This window comes from Nicotiana tomentosiformis, chromosome 12 (genome assembly GCF_000390325.3).
Source record: "Nicotiana tomentosiformis chromosome 12, ASM39032v3, whole genome shotgun sequence".
Taxonomy (NCBI): Eukaryota; Viridiplantae; Streptophyta; class Magnoliopsida; order Solanales; family Solanaceae; genus Nicotiana; species Nicotiana tomentosiformis.
Window position 1 is genome coordinate 92,659,603 of NC_090823.1, and position 26,029 is coordinate 92,685,631.

General features: G+C 34.6%; 1 protein-coding gene across 2 annotated transcripts in view; it reads left to right on the forward strand.

Moving 5' to 3' along the window:
- Positions 1 to 3,368: 3,368 nt before the first annotated feature.
- The window catches only part of LOC104111227 (MADS-box transcription factor 23-like), a 32,090-nt gene continuing 9,429 nt past the window's right edge, over positions 3,369 to 26,029 (forward strand). Inside the window, exons 1-3 of one of the 2 annotated variants that reach the window (XM_009620877.4) lie at positions 3,369 to 3,509; positions 3,820 to 4,019; positions 22,322 to 22,400. In XM_009620877.4, the coding sequence (XP_009619172.1) occupies positions 3,838 to 4,019; positions 22,322 to 22,400 (261 nt within the window). In that variant the 5' untranslated portion in view covers positions 3,369 to 3,509; positions 3,820 to 3,837. Of the gene's footprint in view, positions 3,510 to 3,819; positions 4,020 to 22,319; positions 22,401 to 26,029 lie in introns of both variants that reach the window. The other variant, XM_033659992.2, reaches the window with a different exon arrangement.

A 26,029-nucleotide genomic window follows, 5' to 3' on the forward strand; every position in this document is an offset into this window, starting at 1 on the left:
TGCGATTGCGGCTGGGACGACAAATGTTCAGCAAGACACAATAGCAAATTGCTTTCGACACTGCAAAATTTGTTCGGGGGATGAAGCCTCAAGGAATTTAAATGAACCCACTTGTGAAAATGAAATTCATGAACTTGAGGTCATGATTATTGATCTCGGTTACCGCAATAAAAATGAATGTCAATAGCCTATTGGATTATCCGGATTAAAATGATACATGTTCAGAGGTCTAGAGCTTAGAAGAAATTGTGGATACCATCGGAGAAAATAATGTTGATGATAAAGTTGAATACGATACAATACCTTTGGAGCCAGTTACGCATAAGAAAGCACTTATCTTGTCTAACACTCTTCACAATTGTTTAGTGCGGTTCGAGAAGACAACACAAGAACTTTTGGATGCAATAAGAAAAGTTAGAGATGAGCTTCAACTAGATTTAAATTTAAGAAAAAACAAAAAAAATACTAGAATCATATTTCACTAAATTGTCTTAGATATTTTTGTAATTTTAAATAATTATTAATTTATAATATTAATGAGACCATATATTTATATAGGGGTCTTCCAAAAATATATTATCTTATCGAAATCGGTGATTTTTTTTTACTGGCCCAAGTCAGGACCGGAGAAAAATATTACTCCCTCCGTTCACTTTTACTTGGCACGTTTCGACTTTCACGCCCCTTAAGAAATAATGATTTACATGATAATTTTATCACAATAACCCTATTAATTGATACTCAATAATTAAACCTAAATTCCCATACGTATTTATAAGAGCCACTATGAAGTTCCAAGTACATTTAATTTTTATAGATATCAACATTTTACACATCCATCTGACCATCTCTTTAGTTTAAAAACCTGATTATTTTTTTTGAGCCAAACAATTGAGTAAATTTAGGAGCCAAACCATTCAGAAAATCCTTCACCCAATTTTTTGGAAGCAAACATTATTTTAATTTTTGGAGTATATGAAATTAAAATTTTCCCACCAAAACATTACACTATAAAGCATGCTTCATTGTAATGAGAGTTCAAACAACAATGGATACACGACATAATAATCAAATCTCATTGGACCAAATAGATCTAAATATTCCTGTTGAGCCTGATAATTCTTATGGTGTTACACAATATATACCTGATCTTAATATTGTTGTAGACTCATTTCCTGATCTCACTTTTAATTCAAGTGGTTCAATAGATGAGCTTTCTTCGGTAAATCAAATTTTGTTTGATCTAAAAACAGAACCACCTGGAAAAGACAATACACCATTCGAAGCAGGATCACAAAGGACACATGAAGAATCAAATATAAACAGCTGTACGCATACAATATTTTCTTTTCAAAAATTTTAATTTTTTATTTTAATTACCATACCTTTACTACAATAACTTTTGAATTTTACGTAAGTTGTTAACCATGTTTCCTACTAATTTTAGATATAAAAGAACTTTAGTTTCTTGCGTTGTTAACCGGTACTACAACACTCACGTTCTTGCTAGCTTGTACTTTAGTTATTTAGTGGACTTTTGTGTTTAACAAACGGGGATAATGAAGAGTTCTTTGTGAATTCCAATATTGAATATTGAAAAGCTACAATTGATTATTATTTATTCAAGAAATGTTGGTTAATAAAATAAAGGTAAAACATGAATAAAAAATTTATCTTCTCTTGAATGAAGTATATTAGAGAGTATTTACGGAATATTAATTTAGAAAGATTCTATTGTAATCTCAACACTAAATTTCTGACATTTAATGTCTTAAGTCATTATATGCCGGCATTTATAGGAGTTAGTGCGATACTTCTAATGTTGTAGAGTTAGTGAGGTTAACTCTGTATTGCATGTACCTACATATTTGCACTGTAATAACATGTTGTTTATCGCAAAGAATTATGGTGAAATAGATATAAATTTTTTTTTGACCTCTAACAAGAGGTTTTAGGTATGAATATTAAGAACAAAAAAATTATGATTGAGAACGTTTCCCTTAATTTGACCTTATGCGACATACACCAATTGAGAGACAACACAAATCATTTTATATTATCTTCCTTTTTCTTTATTTCCACTTTTATTTGGGGAAAGAGAGAGAAGAAGAAAAATGGAGACAAACAAAAGATATTTGGCATGGAAATGAGAGTTTTTTAAGGCACGGTGCAAGACTTCCTTAAACGGTAACCTTAAAATTCAAAAAAATAAGCCATTATTCGTCTGCCCTATTGACATGTGGACCACACTTTATTGTCTCGAATACTAGTCAATGACCTTCTCAACTGTGATCTATGTTTACTTTTATACCCCTGTCCCATTGGATAAATTACATTTCATTAGTAAAACTTGTTAATTAATTGCTCTTAATATCCCCAAAATGTAAAGATTGAATAAAGTTCGAGCCCGTTTGGACATAAAAAAAAATTTCTTTTTTTATTTTTCAAAAAATTCACTTTTTTCGAAATCAGCGTTTGCTCATAAAATTTCCAGTTTTCACTTGAAGATGCATTTTAGAAAATTTCAAAAATTTTAAAAACTCCAAAAAATTATTTTTTAAAATTTTCACTGACAAAACTTCAAAAACAACCCAAAATTATATTCATGTCCAAACACAACTCTGAATTTCAAATAACATTTTCACTTGAATTTTTTTCCCCCTATTTTGGAATTTTACAATTCTTATGTGCAAACGCTCACCAAGTATTTCAAAAGTATTACTCTCTTCGGTCCACAATAAGTAATTTTTTTGGCTGTTTTCACACAGATTAAGAAATTCAACTTTTAACATTAATTAGTAATAAAATTGACCATATTAACCTTTACTATATCTTCACATAAACACTCCTAACACATACTCCAACACTAATTACTCCGAGGGCAATGTAGGAAAAAATAATTAATTCATTCTTGAAATATGAAAAAATCACTTATTTTGGACCATAAAAAGATCAAAAAATCACTTATTTTGGACCACAAAAAGACCAAAAAACCACTTATTGTAGACTGGAGGGAGTAATAAATTATCAGATACCACCCGAAAAGAAATAAATTTGAGGAATCTTATTAGCTCAATTGGTTACTATTTTAACTTCAGTTCCCCATCTTATAATTTCCTCCACTATTTCCCTTCCCCTACTCCTTATATATAATAAATTTTTGAAAAAAAAGAGAAGAAAAACCCGTCATCCAAAATCTCTGACAAAAAAGAGTAGTATTGTAATACTAGCAAACCACGCGTCAGCAATCTATTGACGGCGGCACTTTTCCCAGCAAATTACTAAATGAAGCATTTCATTGGAACACGTGGCTTTCACGCACACAAAACCATAAGCGGTTTTTTGAAAACCCTTTCCACTCACCCATCCAAAAAACATCCTTCTTTCTTTCGCCTTTACATTGTACACTTTCCTTATATAGGCTATTCTTTTCGATCAGAAGACTTACCCAAAAACGACGACTGCCAAAACCCTCATTTTTGTCTCCATCCCTACAAATAGATTCACAAGTAAGTTTTCTCTTTTCTCCCTTTTTTTCCATTTTCTGTTACATTTTTCTCGAAAAATAAAGTAGTCAAATTCCCTCGGTTTTCTCATTACCAAACGCTAATTGCTTTTTCCTCCTCCTCCTCCTCCTAAATCCGTACATTAGAGCTGTATTTAAAATTTTGATTCAGAATATTAATTTTTACTACTTTTTGGTGCAAATTAAGTAGACTTTTGCCATAGAAAACTTTTATACATATAATATATATATATATACACACACACTTGCAAATGGTTGTAGGAATATGTGTTTCTGATTGGGTGTATATGTAGAGAGAGAAAGAAATCGAAATGGGGAGAGGAAAGATAATGATAAGAAGGATCGACAATTCAACGAGCAGGCAAGTGACGTTCTCGAAGAGGAGGAATGGATTGTTAAAGAAGGCGAAGGAGCTAGCGATCCTCTGCGACGCGGAGGTCGGTGTTATCGTCTTCTCCAGTACTAGCAAACTTTATGAATACTCAAGCACCAGGTCATTTCTCCATCTCTTCACTTTTTGCATTAACTTTAATTTCGTGTTTTGTTTGTGTAGATCGATAGGATCTTCCTGCTTAATCAGCTGTTTTATAAAAATTACCAGGTCATTATGTTTGTTATAAAAATTAATTAAAGTAGTCACTCAAGTTCAACTGAAACTACTAGTAATTAAGATGAAGTACATATAATTCGAAAAATCTTGTGATTAACATTTTCAAATTTGATGTTGTTTCATTGCACTTTTTCTGTTCGATATTTGTAGCTTAATGTCCAAGGACTATTTGAGATTTAGGTGTAGCTGATATATAATGTGCTAAGGATTGTCTCGTTTTTTGCTGTTTTGATGATATTTTGCCTTCAATGTTTTAGTTGATAGCTTACCTCTTTTAAATTTGAATAAGTGAAGAACAATACTATAAACTCACAAGCAATATTGTGGAATTGTGTAGATGGTAATAACTTATTCGGCGCCTCATGGTGTTTGTACCAACTGAATGAATACTTGACACATGTCTTCACGTACACTTTTATCACTGTTAATTAGTAATATGTATTCTCACCTTAATTTATGCTTAGCCATGGTAAATTCGTAAGTTTTTCCCATGTGTGGATAGTTGCGGTAAGCTTGAGCTGTTTCTTGTTAATTTATTGAATGTAAAAAATAACCTAAATCGTGATAGCTAAAAGATTGCGACTAATTAATGCTGATAATAAAGAAAGTAATCTAGTTATTAGTGCTTTGGTAGAGTACTAATGCAGCTAGTATTTGCTGTACGTTATATGTTTCGGGGAGCTTTGTATTTGGCTAGTCATAGTGTAGGCCAATAAAGTTGTTGTCAATGTTGATTTGACTAGTGTTAATAAAATGTTGTCAGCCAATTCTTTCGGATATCGATCTCAAGTTTGTAGGCATTTGGACATAGATGTTATTCGCATATAATAAAATATTATTTGCAAATCAATGTTTGTTCTACAGTTTTATCCATAAGTTCAACTTCAACTTGAGATAGAGAATTTGAAATTTCAAAAACAGGTCTGAGGAGTATTTCAAGGGACAATGGTTTTCACTCACTAACTTCAACTTCTTCTCTTTTTTATTTTCCAAATGGAATCCATATACGAACACATACGGACTTGAAATTCACAACCAAATTAGAGGGTGCCTTAGAATTTGAATTTCAAAGAGAATTTGAATTTCAAAGCGCTAATAATTAACTAGATTATGTACTTCATTATCCCCCCCTCTAACTAGAATTATTAGGAATTTTAAAGCTAAGTAATAATGGAGAAGAAAGAAAAAAATGCAACTGATCAAGTTATATAATCATATCACCGGGATCACACTTCATATTCAGATTGCAAGATCAGTGATGTTAGATGTTACCATCCCCTCTCTAACTACCTTCGAGCAAATGAAATAGTAATGATAAGGTCAAATTGTAATTAATACAAATTAAGGAACTTAACAGCAAATACTAAAACTACAGTTCACCCCTTCCATTTCACAAATCCATAAGCACGACTAAGCTAACATTTGGACATAGATTTGATTGAAACTTGAAAAGAGAGTATTTGAAGTTGTGTTGAAAAATTATTTTTGAAAGTTGAAGTTGTGTTTGGACATTCATTTTATTTAAAGAAACGTAGAAGTTTTCTGAGTGGAAGAAAATTGTTCACACAAAATCTACCCTAAACTAGTTTTTGGGAACTTGGAAATTTTTGAATTTTTTTCCCAAAACATGATTATATTTCATAAACAAACAACGTTTTCAATTTGTTTTTGAAAAAATAAAGCCAAAATTAATGGCCAAACGAGGGTAAGTGTAACTCAGGTAGCTCTGCGCACCACTAAACTACAATTTTAGTAGTGCATTCCAATACTAAAATTTGGCACTCAAATGAATCCTACATCCTCTCAGATAGCTTCTTCTAGTAATGGATTTGTCACTGAACAAGTATTTGGATAGCACTAGTATGTTCTTTGTAGACCATTATTGCAATGAGTTCAATCACGAGTTGTACTAACTGTAGAAATCAATGAAGGGGACACTTCGGATCCAACTTTCTTCTTGAGATAAAATACGTTGTGAATTTTAACTGAAGGAGTTACGTTCAGCTCATAAGCTATTGAAGCAACCCTTTTAGTTACTTTTTAAGAGTCAAACAACATACTTTTACAGCAAAAAAAATTAATTAATCGGTAAGGCCAAGGTCCACTAGTGAGACGATGGGGATAAGCTTCATCACGAGGGAAACAGTCCGGATCACCATCTTTAATCCCCTATATGATCGCCTAGTCATAAAGGAGGTAGGGAAGCACAGACAATCAAGAGGTTTGTCTAGAAGTAACCACCCTTGACAGAGTGCATAATAGCTTACCAGCGCTCTTACACCGAAGATGAATGGGGATAAGCGATTTGCCGAAGTTGTCGAATGTAAAAATACAATGATAGGGAAGCGTTCCGCCTTGTAAGGTTACCACTTTAGAAAGGCCAAGTCTTCTGCTTGGAACTCTCTCTCTCAAATCTCTGGCAGTATTCTAGGTCTTCATCCTACCTGAGCTTGTTTTAACATTTTTTATGGCTTATTTGAAAACAGTAGCCTCCGCCTGAGTAGCTGATACACTACTTTTATCTTTTTCTGAACCACCAAATGAAAAGTGACAAGGGTGTCATGTTCAATGCATGAAAGTTACGTTGGAAAAAATAATATCCACGACAAATAACAATAACATAAGAGAGTAACAAAGACATCAAATTTTTTAACGGGGTAAAATACAATACCAGAGCGGAATAATATAATTTCACTATAATATTACAACTTGAGACTACTACAACTTCAAAAGAAATTACACTCTTTATTTTAAAATACTTCACTATGATATTACCACCACTTACTATTTATTTCACAGACAATGATATGTGGATTACTCTCCCTGCTTTTTGTTTCTCTCATTTTGGTGTGCTAAATGAGAAGCGGAAGGGTGCTATTTACAGGAGCTCTTGTCGTAATTCAAACCAATCACAATGGTTGGTTTTGCAACTAGCAGATTGCAACTTGCAAATCTGCTCGCAAGTCCATCGATTTGGCATTTGCAAATTGTAGGCGCCCACCATTTTCAATTTCCTAATAATTTTTTTATTTTTTATTTTTATTTTAATAAGGACCCCACAAATCTTCCCTTAATTTTGATTTTTCTTCTTCATTCCAAGATTTGATCTCAATCTCATAAAATCTTCAAACTTAAGAGGTTTGGTAAAAATATCCGCAGTTTGATCATGAGACTTCACATATTTGAGCTCAACTTCCCTCTTGGCAATGCATTCTCTGATGAAGTGATACCTTGTGTCTATATGCTTGCTTCGATCATGATATACTGGATTCTTTGCGAGTGCCTGTGGGGATTATTTGTCAATACAAATCTATGTAGCTTCAATTTGTGGCAAATTGAGCTCTTTCAATAATCTTCTCAGCCAAATAGCATGACATGTACAAGTTGCTGCTATATATTCAGTTTAATCAGTCGAGAGAGTAACAATTGATTATTTCTTTGAACTCTAAGAAATAACAGAATCACCCAAGAAAAATACAAAACCAATTGTGCTTTTTCTATCATCAATATCTCCCGCATAATCACTATCACAAAATTTCATAAGGTTGAAATCACTAGAAGAAGAATAAAATAGCCCAAAGTTAATCGTACCTTTTAGGTAACGAAGAATTCTTCTAGTGACTTTCAAATGAGTGGAGGTAGGAGCTTCCATGAAGCGGCTTATTACTCTAACTACAAAGAATATATCTGGCCTGGTACAGGTCAAGTACCTCAAACTTCTCACAAAACTTTTGAAAAATGTGGGATTCACTTTTTCTCCTTCATTAAACTTGGACAATTTTGTCCCTCTCTCCATCGGTGTGTTCACGGGGTTGCAATCGAGCATGTTGAACTTCTTCAATATCTCTTTTGTATAGATTTCTTAATAGACAAACAAGCAAGATATTTCCATTAGTATGAACTTTAAGAAAAAGAGCATATTCATGAAGACAACGAGTAAACTCATTGTCTTGAAAATACTTGTCGATACAACTATTCCATGCTCGTGGGGCTTGCTCACGGGGTTGCAATCGAGCATGTTGAACTTCTTCAATATCTCTTTTGTATAGATTTCTTAATAGACAAACAAGCAAGATATCTCCATTAGTATGAACTTTAAGAAAAAGAGCATATTCATGAAGACAACGAGTAAACTCATTGTCTTGAAAATACTTGTCGATACAACTATTCCATGCTCGTGGGGCTTGCTTTAATCCATATAAAGCTTTCTTCAACCGCAACACTTTATCTTCATAGTTTTTGACCACAAAGCCCAATGGTTGTTCAACATAGATTTCTTTCTCAAGATAGCCATTCAAAAAGGCTGACTTGACATCTAGTTGATGGATCTTCTACTTCATTTGCGTCGCCAAAGAGATGAGCAAAGAAATCGTCTCCATGCGGGCAACAGGTGCATAGACTTCTTCATAGTCAATGCCCTGCCTTTGCTTGTATCCTTTAGCCACAAGTCGTGCCTTGTATGTCTTAACATCTCCATCAACATTCTTCTTTGTCTTGTATACCCATTTTACTCCAATTGCTCGATGATCCTTGGGAAGAGTTGTTAACTCCCAAGTGTTCTTCTTCTCTATTGACTCGATCTCCTCCTCCATGGCTTGTCTCCACCTTTTGTCTGTAACAACATCATCAAAGTTCATTAGTTCACTATCAGTAAAGAGATAATATAAAAAAATTAAAATTAGTAGCTTCTTTTGTGCCCTCATAGAGCTCATGAATGCTCCTCGTCCTTTCGGTTGTTCGTTTGACTTTCCTGAGAAGAGGGAGATGCAACATTGGATGCAGAATAAGGTGGATTTGTATCCTGCACAGGTTCCACGATCTCTAGTTCTTCTTCATGACCAAAGTAAGGAAGAAAATCATATGAAGTTTCTTCCTGAGCTTTCTAATTCAATGTCAATTCTTTATCAAATTCAACATCGTGACTTACCACTACCCTGCCGCTGCTTGGGTTGTATAACTCGTAGCCTTTTGAACTCATATCTTAGCCAACAAACACATGCTTGACACTTTGATCGTCAAGCTTTGCTCTTCCTTGTTGTGGCACATGAGCATAGGCTATGCTCCCAAAGATTCTCAAGTGTTTGACACTTGGCTTTCTTCCACTCCATGCTTCTTGAGGGGTTTGATCTCTAACATTTTTTGTTGGAGACCCATTGTTCAAATAAACTGCACAAGAAACAGCTTCGGCCCAAAATTCCTTGGGTATATTTTTAGCTTTCAACATACATCTAGCCAAAGAATCGTTCGATTCTTTCTCTCTGCAACTCTATTTTGTTGGGGTGAGTAAGGTACCGTTAGAGGGCGACGAATTCTATGAGATTGACAAAAGTCATTAAATTCTTTTGAAGTTAATTCGACTCCTCTATCGGACCTTAAAGCTTTTATTTCATAGTCACTTTCTTTTTTCATAAGTATTTTGAAATTTTTAAAAGCAGCAAACTTCAGATTTTTGGTTCAAGAAATAAACCCAAGTCTTTCTGCTAAATTCATCAATGAAAGCAGAAAGTATTTACCATTACCAAAGGAATGTGGATTGATTGGTCCACACACATCATTGTGAACGGGTTGGAGTGGCTTGATTGATCTTGACATGGATTCCTTCGAAAAACTCCTCCTTGCATGTTTTCCAAGAAGACAAGCTTCACATAATTGATTGGGATGGTTGATTGATGATATCCCATGCACCATATTCTTTTCACCCATTGATTTAAGCGCTTTAAATTCAAGTGCCCAAATGGCATGTGCCAATACCATGATTCATCTTTCATATTAGCCTTCAAACACTTTGCATCAATTGTCTTAAGATTCAGAGAAAATAATCTATTCTTTGCCATATGCACTTTAGCAATTAGAATTCCACTTGAATCTCTAAGCCAAAGATGCATATTTTTCATGTGGATATCATATCCCTTTTCAAGAAGTTGGCCCAGACTTAGAATATTACTTTTTAATTTTGGCACATAATAAACATCTTGAATTAACTTATGGCCACCATTTTTACAGGAGATCAGAATCGTACCTATCCCTTTGATTTGAATCTTTGAGGTATCTCCAAAGGACACATTACCTCTCACCGTTTTATTGATCTCCATAAACTTCTCTTTGCATCCACACATATGGTTACTTGCTCCATTGTCCAAATACTACGAGCTACAATCATCCCTGTTTTCTTCTTTGAGTGCCCTTAACAATGTTGACTCATCTTCTTCTTTCTTGTCGTCAACAAGGTTAACTTTTTCTTCAATATTGCTATGACATTCCCAAGAGTAATGGCCAAATTTATGACAATTATAACACTCGTCCATTATTTTCTTGGTAGTAGCCACGTCTTCTTCCTCCTCTTTGTCCACGACCACGACCTCTGAATGTTTGGTGGATTTTAACTTCATTGTTGAAGTTGTTATCATTACTTCTTCCTCTTTCATGACTGCCACGGCCTCGTCCTCGTCCATTTCCTCGATAGCTTTTTTCACCTCCATAATCCTTAAAGGATGCCTCAGTTTTAAGAAGTTGCTCTAATGGCACTTCTTGTCTCCTCTTGATCTTTTCTTTATGGGCCTGTAAAGAACCCTCCAATTGCTCCACCATCATTGAGTCTCAATCTTTAGACTCCTCAATAGTACACACCACAAAATCAAATTTAGGTGTTAAAGTGCGAAGGATCTTTTCTACCACACGGACATATTCTATGTCCTCCCCGTATCTTCTTAATTGATTTACAACAGCCTTCACTTTTGAACAATAATCCGAAATACATTCGGATTCTTTTATTTTTAAAACTTCAAAATCAGCCCTTAGAGTTTGAAGTTTTACCTTCCTCACCTTGTAAACTCCTTGAAGAGAATTTTGTAAAATTCCCCAAGCTTTTTTGAGGTGGTAGCATCTGCCACCTTCTCAAATATGGCATCATTCAAACATTGGTGGACGAGCGTGAGGGCTTTTTGATCCTTATTTCTTGTCTTTGCCAAGACATATTTTTCATTTTGAGGCAGAGTTTCCTCATTATCGAGTTTTGCATATCCTCTATCTACGATTTCTCACACATCATGGGAGCCAAGAATGGCTTCCATACGTAGATATCATTTCTCATAATTATCTTTTGTGAGACGGGGGTGCTGAAAAGACAGCGTACCATTATTCGCCATGGTTCTGATACCACGTTATTGAAAAAAATAATATCCCACCCAGGAATAATATCCACGATAAATAATAATTTTAAATCTTTTAACGGAGTAATATACAATACCAAAGCGGAGTAATATAATTTCACTATAATATTATAATTTGGTAGTATCAAGAGACTACTACAACTTTGAAAGAAATAATACTTTTTATTTTAAATACCTGACTATGATATTACTACCACTCACTATTTATCTCATAGACAACGATCTCTGGATTACTCTCACTGTTTTTTGCTTCTCTCATTTTGGTGTGCTAAATGAGAAGCCAAAGGGTGCTATTTATAGGAGCTTTTGCCGCAATTCAAACCAATCACAATGGTTGGTTTTGCAACTAGCAGATTGCAACTTACAAATCTGCTTGCAAGTCCATCGATTTGGCATTTGCACATTGTAGGCGCCCACCATTTTCAATTTCCCAATAATCTTATTTAATTATTTTATTTTATTTTAATAAGGACTCCATAAGTTACTATTCTATTAATCGAGCTCAAGAAATGACAATTATTAGTGCCAGTCCTTGGAAAGGTGATTAGCCATGCAGCTCAAATAAGAGTCCAAAAACTTATTAAACCTTTCAAGTTTCCATTACTTTGAAGATGGTTGGTAGTATGGTGGTTAAACATCGCAAGAAAACAAGTTCTACCCGCATGTTTTAACCCCAACAACAACGTATAAGTACTCGTCACTTCACATATACGTTGTACCCACATATTTAAACACGTAGCAAATAGGCAAATAAGTCCTAATCACTCAAGTAAAGGTTAACCATGATACTTACCTCACTCCGCAACCAATTCAAAGCTCAACTACGAACTTGCCTTTCGAACAAGCCTTCAAACCAACAAAATCTAGCAAATTATCAACCAAACGATTTAAAATAAGCATTAGAAACTACCCACGAATGAAAGATGTTCAATTTAGATCATTATTGAACAAGTCAACAAAAGTTAACCCCGGGCTTGCTTGGTCAAAACCTGAGGTTCAAACCAAAACTCGATCACCCATTCACCCCCGAGCCCGGTTATGTAATTCAATTCGAAATCCGTCCTCAATTCAAGGTCTAAATCCCAATTTTACAAAAATCTCTAATTCTAGCCAAATCTCTAAATTCCTACCTTGGAAATTCTAGATTTGATGTTGAAATCTTGTGAAATATAATGGGTAATTGAAAGAAAGTAGATTAGAGTCACTTACCAATGAATTTAGGAAGAAAAACTCTTGGGCAAATCGTCTCTAAGGTGTTTAGGGTTGAGAATTTGAAAGAATGAGCTAAAATTCCGTCTTTCTCAGCTTTTGACCAGGCGCAGATGTCGCAATTGCGACCTGGGGTTCGCAGTTGCGAACTCCGCAAATGCGAAAAAATCTTCGCAAATGCGAAGTTTTCACACCTCTGTTGCCATTACAAATGTGAACAATTAGTTCGGAATTGCGAACATGATACTATCGCAAAAGCGACAGAAATCTCGCAAATGCGAGAACCACAGTCCCAGCCCATGCTCACAAATGCTAAGTTTCCTTCGCAAAAGCGAGGCTCGCATTTGCGAAGTCTGCAGCTGAGCACCAGATGAAACTTGCACCAGCTATGATTCTAAGTCCAAAACCACTCCGAAGCCTATCCGAAACTCACCCGAGCCCTCGGGGCTCCAAACCAAACATGCACACAAGTCCAAAAATATCATATGAACTCGCTTGTGCGATCAAAATACCAAAATAATACCTAGAACTACGAATCGGACACCAAAATGGATGAAATTTTCAATGAAACTTAAGAACTTTCAATATTTCAACCGAACGTTCGAATTACGTCAAATCAACTCCGTTTTGCACCAAAATTTGCATACAAGTTATAAATATAGTAATGAAACTATACCATGTTACGGAACCAAAATCCGAACCCAGTAGCAACAAAGTCAAACTTCGGTCAAACTTATTAATTCTTTAAACCTTTAAGCTTCTAGTTTTTAATAAATTGTGATAATTCGAGCTATGGACTTTCGAATTTGATTCCGGGCATACGCCCAAGTCCCAAATCACGATACGGACCCATCGGGACTGTCAAACACTGATCCGGGTCCCTTTGCTCAAAACGTTGACCTAAGTCAATTCAAATAAATTTTAAGGCACGGTTTCATATTTTCGTCAATTTTTCACATAAAAATCTTCCGGAGAAAGACAAGGGTTGCGCACGCAAATCGAAAAAAGTTAAAACGGAGCTATTCGAGATTTCGAAACACATAATTTAGGGTTAAAACTATAAATGACCTATCGGGTCATCACATAAGGCAAGGTTAGGTAGGCTTAGCATAGAGGACAATGTAATAGATGTAGTTTGACCCATCAGATGTGATGCTTTCTATGACCGTAAAACAGAAAAGATATTGGATTACATGTCTATGTGGCCTGTGAAACCAGAATAATAACCCATTTGTTTGAGAAGGAAATGAGACATTTGTCACCTGACTCAACAGGAACAGTAACTAGAGCAGATTCTTTGACTGATTCCTAGTACTAAGAGAGTTTGGCATACTCGTCAGCTGAGATTGTGACAATATTCTCATAGGATGAACTAGACGCAAAAACAACAGTGGCAACCAGATTTCTTTTGTTGCGAGTCTGCAATTTCTTATAGTATCGATTTTAGTGCCAAGCTCCTTGTAGTAATAGTAGTAGTAGCAAACATGATCATTGTTTCTTCCTTTATTATTGTTCTTCCTCCATTTCCCTTCCTTTGACAACACGTACTGTCTGGCGTCTGCTGATTGGATGGAGTATCCTCTATGCCTAACACCCGACTGAAAACATCTTAGAGAGAGGTGATCTCTAAGATTTAACACACTCAAATTCAGAGGAGAGTCTAGTTAAAAGACTAATTATTACCATGTTTATCTGTAAGCCTGTTGCACCTTGATATCAATATTGAACAACGAAAACGTCAGTTGTTTTCTTGAGCTCCATAAAGTATGTTGTGATGACTAATTAACTTCTTTCTCGGCACGACAGAAATCCTCATACACTACATAAAACTTGAGATACATTGCCTTTTCCAAAATATATGAACTCTAAATAATCCATTAACTCCTTAACAAACTCAAACTCATAACCCAAACCAACAACTTTATTATCAATGGAGTTTATGGTTCGTAAGAGTAATATAATCTAGCATCATCCCTCATTCAGGCTTGTCTAGTTTTATCTGTCGAGACGTAAAGGGGTCTTGAATAAGTTTTGATCTTTTCCAACGGTATGCAAATAGTCCCTACTTTTTTTTCTAGTCTAAATAATTGGACTTATTAGTAGTGCTGCTACTACTTTGTGTAGTGCTGCAACTACTTTAGTCACGGATAATTTTACTAGTCATTGTCAAATAAAAACTCAAAATGTCCAACAAAGTCTATGTTTGTGATTTAACAAAAGGGATAAGATTACAAACTTTTTGCATAAGCTTGCAAATGTGCATAATAGATTTAATAACATTGATGGACTTGAAGTAAATGGAGAAGTTACAGAAAATCAGAAAGAGATAAAAATATGTAGTCTGTCTCAATTTCTACCAAAGGTTGTTTGCTAACTAGGAGATTTGGAGGCTAGAGTAGTTTGGGGATAACCTAACAGTGATCGCGGATGAAGAAAATGAAAGATTGTAGAGGCCTTCCACTGATTAAAAAGTGAAGGAAACTTTGGGGCTCTTTGATGGGACACATCACCAGGTTTGGATGGCACATTTTTCTCAAATAAGTTCATATATAATTGGGATTTTTACGCATATAGTCGACCATATTAATAGTTTACTTTTTCTAACCATATATATAGATTATACATTGATTATACACAATTATACATATATAATACATAAATTATACATATATTATACATACATCGACTATTTTTAGTTTAAGTGGTAGGGTGAGCGGCTATTTGGGTTAATTCTTCTATATAATTAGGGGATATATCCAGAAGAGACTGGATTCTTTCATCATGAAAGTATATTTGAAACTGTAGGGGTGGCAAATGGGTTGTTTGGCCTATATTTGGGCTGATCAAGATGGACTGCCTCATTAAATGGGTCATTGCCCAACCCTGACCAAAATTCACTTGGGTTAAGATGTGTTGGGTGAGCTAAAAAATGGGTTGTAACCCAACTTGCCCAAATTGACCCAAATCTTTGCAATATTCTCAATCTTTAAAACAAGCATATATAAATATTAACTTATGTTTTGGAATAAATATCAATTCATGCTAAATGATTTCTTTCCTCAATTTGAATTTAGAATTTTATTTGATAATTATTCGTCTTATAGTACTAACAAAGATTAGAATAATAAAAAAGTAGTAAAATTAGACCTTCCCAGCCCCCCCACCCCAACCCACCTCCCACCACCCCAACCCCCCACCCCCAACCCCACCCTACATAGAAATATTATTTAGAATACTTTCTTTTAATTTTGTAGAGATAGTATTTTCTTTTTCATTTCAACAAAATGAATATTTTCTTTTTATGATGTAGAAAGTTCTTTCATTTCAAAAAAATAAGTACTTTATTTTTATGATGTAGAAAATATATTTTATTTTTCACAATGAGTACTTTCTTTTTATGTTGTAGAAAAACTATTTTCTTTTTGTTTCAACAAAAAGAGTACTTTCTTTTCATGATATAGAAAAAAAAAAATTCATAAAATGCGTATTTTCTTTTCATGTTAGAAAAAGTATTTTCTTTTGTTTCAACTAAAGAGTATTTTCTTTTCATAATGTAGAAAATATATTTTTTTTGTTCCAACAACTTTTTATGATGTAGAAAAAGTATTTTTTTCATAAAATGAGTACTTTCTTTTCATGTTGTAAAAAAAGTATTTTCTTTTGTTTCAACAAAAAGAGTAATTTCTTTTCATGATGTAAAAAAAATATTTTCTTTACGTTGATATATATATCCTCAGAAAGAAAGTACTCATTTTATTCAAATGAAAGAAAATATTTTTTCTACAACATGAAAAGAAAATATTTTCCAGAACATGGGTCAAGGTAGAACTCTAAGATTGAACATTTTCATGGGTCAAGGTTGGACATCATCTTGGGTCCATTTGGGCTGATAATTTTTTATGGGTTAACTTGGGCTAGCTCCAAATAGCCCATTTACAAAATTATTCTAGCCCAAACCCATTAAAGCTTGGGCGGGTTGGGTAGGTCAAATGGATTTGGGTTAGTTTTGCCACCCCTATTTGAAATAGTTTTAATGCTTCATTCATTGCCCTCGCCCCAAAAAAAGGGTGCAGTAAATTTCAGGACTATAACCTTATTGGGAAACATATATAAGATCATAGCTAAGGTCATACTAAGAGATTAAAGGAAGTCATGAACAAGTTCTTATCAATTAGTCAAAATGCTTTCATTATGGGAAAACGGATTAGTGATGCAGCATTGGTGGCGAATGAATGTTTAGATCAATAATACCTAAAGAAAGGCAAACAAGGGATGATATGTCAATTGGATTTAGAGAAGGCGTATGCTCAAGCGAATTGGTTTTTCTTGCTAGACATTTTCAAGCTAATGAAACTTGAGAGTAAGCGGATTCAATGGACTAAGAGGGTGTTTGGCTAAGCTTATAAGCTGGTCAAACTAGCTTATAAGCACTTTTCGGCTTATCTACGCGTTTGGTAAAGTTAAAAGTGCTTATAAGTCACGTACTTATAAGTCAAAAATAAGCCAAAAGCCATAAGTTGGTCACCCCCAACTTATGAATTTTTAGCTTATAAGCAATTTAAGTTTGACCAAGATTTTTTACTATTTTATCCTTAAAATATTCTTCTTTAGAAAAAAAATACTTGTATCGATACTCACTGCCTCAAGTATTGTTTCAACCTAAACCCCGCCTCTTAAAGTATTGAATTCTCATTGACTATTTAAGATAAGCAAATTCTCTATTCCTTTGCATATTTGTATCTTTGTGATTATGTATTAATCTTTGAACTGTATGTAATAAATGAGGACATATTAAAAATTTTGGTGTATTACATTCTAAGTGTTGTGGTGATGAAGACAATATTTGTTTCTCTTCAAATATTTTGTCCTATTTAGATTTTTTTTTTACTGAGAAACTTTGGTCAATGTATTAACTATTATAACTTATAATTATATGCTTATCATAAAATAAATTATATTTATCATAAAAACTATCTTATCTAAGCACATTTGTATTTAAAATAAAATGACAAATAGAATATTTTGTATTTGAATCGATTTGGAATCTAAAATTTTGAAGACATTACGCCCTTATTAGTGTAAACAGTTATAAAGTTATTTAAGTCATTTTAACAGAAAAAGATCTTATCAGCATTTTTTTTATCAAATACTACAATAACTTATTATTAATTTCAGCACTTGTATCCAAACACGTAACTGCTTATTTATTAAATCAGTTTCAGCACTTAAAAGTGCTTTTTAGCACCTAATGCTTATCAGCTGCTTCAAATCAGCTAATCCAAACAGGCTCTAAAGCTTGAATATCTGTTGTTAGATTTTCTAGACTTCCATAGGCTTTTTTAAAGCTCGAAGGGGCTTATAGCAAGGTGACCCACTATCCCCTTATTTATTTGTACTGGTTATGGCACTACCAAAAAAGGGGAAAAATCGACTGTCAAAAATCGATTGAAAACCAACCGATTCGTGGCGGTCAGTAATCGTGTGAATTAATTTTTACAAACGAAAAAAAAATCTGCCGCAAAAATCGATTGAAGTCGGTCAGTATTTTTAATTATATAATAAAAAAATGCACCATCTGAAAATCGAACCGGGGTCTATAACGTGGCAGAATACTATTCTACCACTACACCATTGATGCATTTTGATTTAAGAATTTCTTTTATTTTATTTATACTCTTTAATTATATTTTCGTGCAAAAATAATCGACCAATTTCAGTCGATTTTATTAAAAAAATAAAAGTACCGACCGAAATCGGTTGGTCTTTTAAAATGACCGACCGATTTAGGTCTATTTTTTGAATATTTATTTTAATTTATTTTAAATAAAAAATTGATCAAAGTTGGTCGATTTCTTGAAAAATAAATTTCGCGGGACGCAATAGTGTTTCATGAAACCGATGTTTTGACCGACCGAAGTCGGTCGGCCGGCCGCAGCCGGTTTTGGATGAATTTCTAGTAGTTTTTAAGTAGTAAGCTGGATGCTGAGAATAACTACTCGTTTGGGGTGGATAAAGGAGTTTTGCATGCATTAACTATAATGAGGCAACAAGGCGGAGATTTCACGTGCACTACATGCTGACGATCTTCAGCCTGGTAAGGGTGATTACGCTGGCTTTTGAAGCTCTTTCCAGGCTGAAGATCAATCTGTGAAGAAGTAGTTCTTTCTTTTTTTTTTCCTGTTAATGCAGAAGATTCTATTGCTGAATTAGATGGGATTGTTGGCTGTAAAATAGAAACTTTTCCTACAACATTTGGGACTTCCTTTGGATGCAAAAGAGAAGGATATACGGGTGTGGCTAACTTAACCCCAATATCTTTCCTTTGGACAAAGAGTAATTTTCATTAATAGTGTATTGGATGGCATCCTTACAGACCTAATGTCCATGTTTCTCATGCCTAATAAAGTGGTAAATCAGAATGACAAGATTGAGGAGAAATTTTCTTTGATTGGGAATTTAAAGAAATTAATTCATTACTACAAAATCTGCAGAGTATTGAGATATATGGATCTATGGAAGATTCTCTAGTGTAGAAGCAAAATAATGATCTAATTTCCTATCAGCTCTTGTTACAAAATGCTGTAGGAAAATTCTGGTGAATCATGGGAGATAATTTAGAAGAGCAAAGCACCACCTAAAATGACATGTTTTGGTTGGTAGCACCTCACAATGTTGTTTAACTCAGGATAGGCACTTGTGTAGCAGTTTCTTTCTCTGTAGGTCCTCAGAATCAGAATCAGTAGACCATTTGCGCTTGCATAGCCATCATACATGGAAGGTGTGGAGTTTAATCTTAAATGTATTTGGGGTATCTTAGACAACTCCACAAACTTTAAGAGGTTTATTATGTAATGGAAAGCACAATATGTAAAGAGGCTAAAGAAGACATGGAAGACTATTTCTAATTGTACTGCATGTACAGTGAAAGGAAGAGGGAATTCCATTGCGTGTGCTAAATATAGATGTATTCAGAATCTAGTACTCTGGTTGGGAGAAAAGTTTGTACCTAACGTGCTAGAAACATTGTATATGTTTTGAGTCTTTTGTTGTCTAGGATTGTCATATGTCCTACTCTTGTACCGACTTGATGCAGTCTTCTGTGTTTCTGTGCGTATACAAGATATTTATACAACTATGTAAGAGACTCTAGCAAATGAAAGAAATCAAAACAGATATTTGTACAACTATATAAGAGACTCTACCAAAGTAAACAAATCAAAACTCATATGATTTTGTTAGCTATACAAGTAAGGAATATATTTCCATGCCGATTTACAGATTTTACATTTTGTAACAACATATGAATTATATATACCTAGCACTGTATGTTGTTCCTTGTTATTACACCACATTATGATTTGTGCATGTCCAAAAATGACATTGGATCACATACTTGTTCATCGGTTTCTGTTTCTCCTTGAATGATTATAGAGTTTGACCTGTCATCTAGCCATTAAGAATAGTTTAAGACAGGAATGAACATAGTTCGTCTGCAAAAAAGTATTGCTAGAAGAACTTAAACAAACAAATAATTCAACCACGACCTTAACAATCTCTCAAGAGTATAAATTAGATTGGATTCTCCACAATATAATGGGATGATTTATAAGGAGGAGGATGATATACTCTACTAAATGTTGCTAGATTTTGCTATTGACTTCTATGATATTCCCAAATTGGCAGTAGTTATGCAATTTTTAAGTGAATGTATTTGTACCTGCGTATAAGGCTTACTATCATGCTTAATGTGTTTCTCTATCTGAACCTCTTTGGGGGGGGGGGAGTCAGCAACAAGTATTCTTTTCTTAGTTGTCCTCAGTAACCATAAAGGGTTACTTTTACAACATCTTATCTGCAAAAGCAGATGAAAGTCACTATGTCACCTATACTGCAGGCAGCATAAGAGAACAAAAGTTTGTTCTGAACTGAACAGTAATCTGAAGCCATGCGTAGGTTGTGTCACCAAATCTGTTACTGTGACACTATAACTACAATTGGATGGAAGGGTTGGTAACTCAAAATCAAATCCCAAATCCTCTTGAACAGTTTTAGATCTCGTCCAGACCCATTTCTCAGCATCACTTGCTTCAACAATTACTTGAACTGTAAAGATTTAAGATTTACAACAATAAAAATCCCACATAAAGTGCAGTAATATCAGATTCTGTCTTATTTGCTCTCCAATCTGGCTACTACCTTTTGTTTGTCCCTAGCTGGCGATGTATGTAGTTCAGAATAAACGTTCCGCCTCTCTCTGACATTAGATGAAGCATAGTGCATTTGGTCAATTACAAATCTAGTCACAGAATTCATAACATACATGTACTGTTACAAACACGTGTACCCCATGTTCTACTTCTAGTTATACAGTTTGTACCAATCTACTGCTAATGTAATTGCTTTCGCAAGCATGGGGTCTATAGAAACATCTCTTCACAGAGACATACAGAGAAGTGAAAAGAAATAGACACACTATAAAAGAAGTGTGAAATAAGAGAAAAAGAAATAAAAGTTTACAGTAAGGACCCTTTCTGATGTTCTTCACATTCTGGTTCTCATTATATTTATTAGAACCTGCCTATAACTACGCTAAGCTAGAAATGCAGAGGAAACTACATAAGACGTTTGTGGCACAAAAGAGGGGAGAGTTTGAAAAGTTCTATCCTCTCTCAAGATCAAATAAAGATATTTCTTTTCCTACTTCTGCAAGGAGGTCCATGCCATGCCTTATTTGTTTCAACACGCAATACTAGTCTAGTCTTCCTGAGTCTTTCATCTATTTGTTCTTCTAAAGGTCAAAAAGCAACATAGAAAGTGTGTATAAGACTTTTCCCTTTAGATATTATAGCTACTACAAAATAATTCAAGACGAAAGCAACTCTAATTTCCTTATACTGATGAATAAGATTTGAAAACATTGTACCCGAAACAGCCCAACCCGGTATCTTATAATACTATTTGGTTTGGGAGGGGGAGGGGGGGGGGGTGTTCTTAACGGTCTTCTCTTCAGTATTCAGTTGATGCTACGTCAGTTAAAGTTTAAGGAATTCTAGAGGGAAAAAATTCTTTGGACAACATTCTAAAGCATACCATGCATTAGTGGTTTTCATTCTGCAATGGCAACATTGTTGCTCTTTTTGAAAGGCAGATAGTAGGTATTCCCATGTCTTCCATGACCATTCACCTGTTACTAGTGATTAGAAAAAAAGCACGAACAATGGCTACTTTCCTAGAGAAAATAATATGATATTAACATAACTTGCTTTCTTATAAACAATGAGAACATGCTTTCTTTAAACAAAATTGACTCACCAATTTGATCCATACTGATTGATGAATGAAAGCTAGAATAACCGGCGGAAGAAAAAAACCTATATGTAGGTCCCAATTTCAGAGCGAACTCAATAACAGAAGCCATTCACTTTGTTAAGCTTTTTCATGCAATTACTCCAAGCTCAATTAACTAGGAGAAAAAAAGAAGAAAGACTACAAGTTAAGCCATTATACATTAGTGAGAGGCTTCATGAACATTGACCGATTTAATTGTTTCTGTCCTAATTCACAAAGTAGATAATTATTAGTACGACAAGTATGGATGAAGCTGATGCGATGTAAAACTTCTAGATGTAGAATAGATTTTCCCCCTCTCTTTTTTCATGTGATGAGTGTCTGCCTAGGATAGATAATAAAGAAAACAGAGCAACGGGTAGTTCATAAAAACTTTATGATACTGCAATGATCAATGTATACGAATACCTTTCAAGTCAGTACATCAATCAGAATCTGAACCGTTTGCTATTTTGACAGCATGAAATCAGTGATTGAAAGATACAACAAAGCAAAGGAGGAGACTCATAAATTGGGAGATCCAAGTTCCGAGGTCAAGGTAGGTTTTGCTAGCTAATTTGCGGTCAACTAGTCAAAGGACAAAATGCATAATAGTTTCCTACATACTTACTTTCTCCCATTAACTGTCTATAATTTATGACATATCAAAAGGAACTTCCTTTCATGTTAAAATCCTTAGGGTTCTCTTCTCCTCCAAGTATAGTACTCCCTCCGTTCCAATTTATGTGAACCTATTTCCTTTTTAGTCCGTGTCAAAAAGAATGACCATCTTCCATATTTAGAGCGACAAGTGAGGCTTGCTCAGTTGGTAATTTGGGAGGGGTTTAAAAAAAAAAAAAACTTCCATATTTGAAAACAATTTATCTTTGTGCAATGATTTATAGCCACACAAAATATATGTGCCTTATTTTACACTACAAGTTCAAAAATCTTGTCTTTTTTCTTAAATTCCGTATCTAGTCAAATAGGTTCACATAAATTAAAATGAAGGGAGTATCTTAATTAGATACACTCTAAAAAGAAAGAAGTGATATGACCTCAGAAACAAAACCAGTCATAATATGGTCTGCTAGGGAAAACAATAGACAGACATACAGACAGCAATGCAGAAGAATAAGACTTGGCATTTGACTTTTCAGAAGATTACTAGTCGTCAGACTTGTAGGGAAAGAGTACATGACTTTCCAGCACTTTATATCCGTAGTGTTTGGGCCAACTTACGTGTACCTTGACTAATTCCACAAGCTACATGCTATATCCTACCAACACAGCTACTGGGTAACTCTGTCCACCAAAGCTTGTACAGATGAGAAAAATCACCAACTGTTTTTGCCTCACTGGGATTTGAACCTTCACAGCATATTATACTAGTATCAAGCTTTTTTGACAATGTAAAAGAATCAGGACTTTACAGCACATTCTTTCATGCATCTGCAGCTTACTTATTTGTTTTGTGCACTAAAGCATACATCTTATTACTATAGAAACCTTTTCTTCCTTGAGTGCCAAAATATTTCTATATACCTACATCTAAATTTATTTTGACGTTCTATAGCATCTAAGTTTAAGATACTCACTGTTACTGTTAGGATCGGGAACCTGGGTAGTGCGGAATTTAGCCAAACAACGTTATAATAACAATAACAAAGACAATGCAATACAGCAATTAAAGCATATAAAGAAGACACAAATTTAACGTGATTCGGTCAAAGTGACCTACGTCTACAAGCGGAGAGGAGCAATTTCACTATACCAATAAGAGTACAAAAGAGAGTACAAAATTAGAGTAAAAACTCTAATTAATCCCAAATACTCTAAGAGAATAACCTCACAAGATCACTTCAAAGAAAGGGTTCACACAAGTGCTTCCCAACACTCAACTCTCATACAAAACACTTTTAATAAAGGAGGAAAGGAGAAATAAGAAATGAAGACTCAAGTCTTGTTGGTGTGATTAAAATGAACTAATGTCCTTTCCTTTTATAGGCAAAAAATTCTTGGCCTCTTAGTTGTAAAAGAAAAGATACAACTTGTGCAAATGATATCCACCACACAATGCAATATTTTTGGGTCTCAAAGAATATTGCCAACAAAGTCTACATTTTGCAAATATGCTTATGCTTACGTGAGATGGATTCCATTTGCCAAAATATTGGCCATATTACAGTTGCATTTACCTTACAACCAGAGACGCAACCATAATTTGAAGTTTATGGGTTCTACACTTGCCATCGAGCCCATAACTCGTCTTAGTTACTGGATTCACAATTAAATATTTATACACATTTAATGAATTTCCTAATACAAATACATGGTCTAACCAAAAGCTACTAGGTTCGTCTGAACTCTAAGTGATACTCTAGCAATTTACAATAAAAGCAATAACTACGCCTCAATCCTAATGCAGTTGAGCTCGAGTATATGAATCCTCACTTCTCCATTTAAGCACAATTCATATCATCATTGTCCCAGGTAAAAAAATAAATAAATGTGATGAATAAGTTATATATATATATATATATATATATATATATGAACAACTGTAATAATATCAATACAAATAATAATAGTAATAACAATAATATTAGAAGTTCTTCAACAAGACGTAAAAAGATACTTGAATTGTTAGTAACAAGCTTAAGCAAAATAATAGGTCGTCGGTGTGAAGCCCTCCCAGGAGCACAGAAAGTCTAGAATCTATAGGCAGTATAGTAATGCTGCCAGCAGACCACTAGCATGACAAGAGAATTCTCAAGGACAATTTATACTTTCAAAATTAATAAAAATGGAATGATACCATGAACTTGGATCCCAATTCTACAGAACTTGGATGCCAGCAGCTACACAATATTCCAATTCAACCTCTCTTAGTTGTACCCGTGATCTGGATTGATTCCATGAACTTGGATCCCTGGATCGTTGGATTATGATTCTAATATTGAGGAGAAGAACATGCACATGCATGAAAGGATGCGTCAATCAATTCCACAACCAAATGGGCAGAGAGAATGGAGATCCTCATTAGCTGATACCTGTTCTACCATCTCCATTCCACCCCGGCTATTTGGAGAAATGGAGGAATGAACTAAAGATGGAACCTACGATGAATTCCATTAATGGAAAGGGCAAATATAATTCCATTAGTGTTGTGGCAATCAGAAGAAGATCTAGAAGAGCGGGAACATGCATATCTTCCACTACTGGAAGCACAACATAGCTACAGAGGTGGTGCCAAGAAGGAAGACTTTTTAATAATAAGAAGAAAGCATCCCAAATGGCTTAATGGCTCATCAAGGAAGCATATTTTATAGGGTTACTTCTGCAACTCCACTTTATTTCGGTATGGGAACTGAAACAACAACAAAAAAGCACATATGAAAAAGGCTTGCGACATCTATAAACTGGTAAGTGAAAAGAGTTGTCAAGACATTCCCTGTAAAAAAGCTCTAAACTGTTTGAAAACAAGATAATTTCATCTTTAGCGCGAAAGACTTTGGCTTTGTCATTTAGGTATACATTGTAGGGCACCTCAGAGAGGGAGTAGATATTCATGCTAGCACAGGGCAGGAAGTTTGATGAACTAATGCAGGTCTAGCAATTGGAACAAGGACTCTGGACAAATTAATTTCCTCCCACAGAAGAGATACACACACTTTAGATGCGCCAATCAAGAACCTTATGCAGTGACTGCATTTATCAATAGCATTTTGGAATCAATGGGAATATCATTTCATGACCTGTGCCCGACAAAAAGTAGCAAATGAGGAACAACACTCTTATATTGACAAGTCTATTCTTTTAGACCCATCTGCTGTCTTCATACTGCAAATCCTGGCGATGACTACACACAAATGCTAAGATAAAGAAGCTCAAACTGCTTTTAGAAACATGGAAGTTCTTGACAGTTAATAGTTCGAAGGATCAAACGACTGTCCGAGAATTTAAGAGCTTTTAAGTCATTCTGGCGCTTAGCACTTTTCCTCTAGGAACTAAAAGGCATCCGACAATATTTCGCAGCAGTTATCCTGGATTATGACCATTAGGGTCACTCCATTTCCTTAACAGTGGAATTATACTCTTATATTTACCCTCTAATCATATCCCAGCTAATCAGTTTTGAATGTGGCACTATTGATGTTGCAAGTTGAAGTCTCTAAAGAATTATCT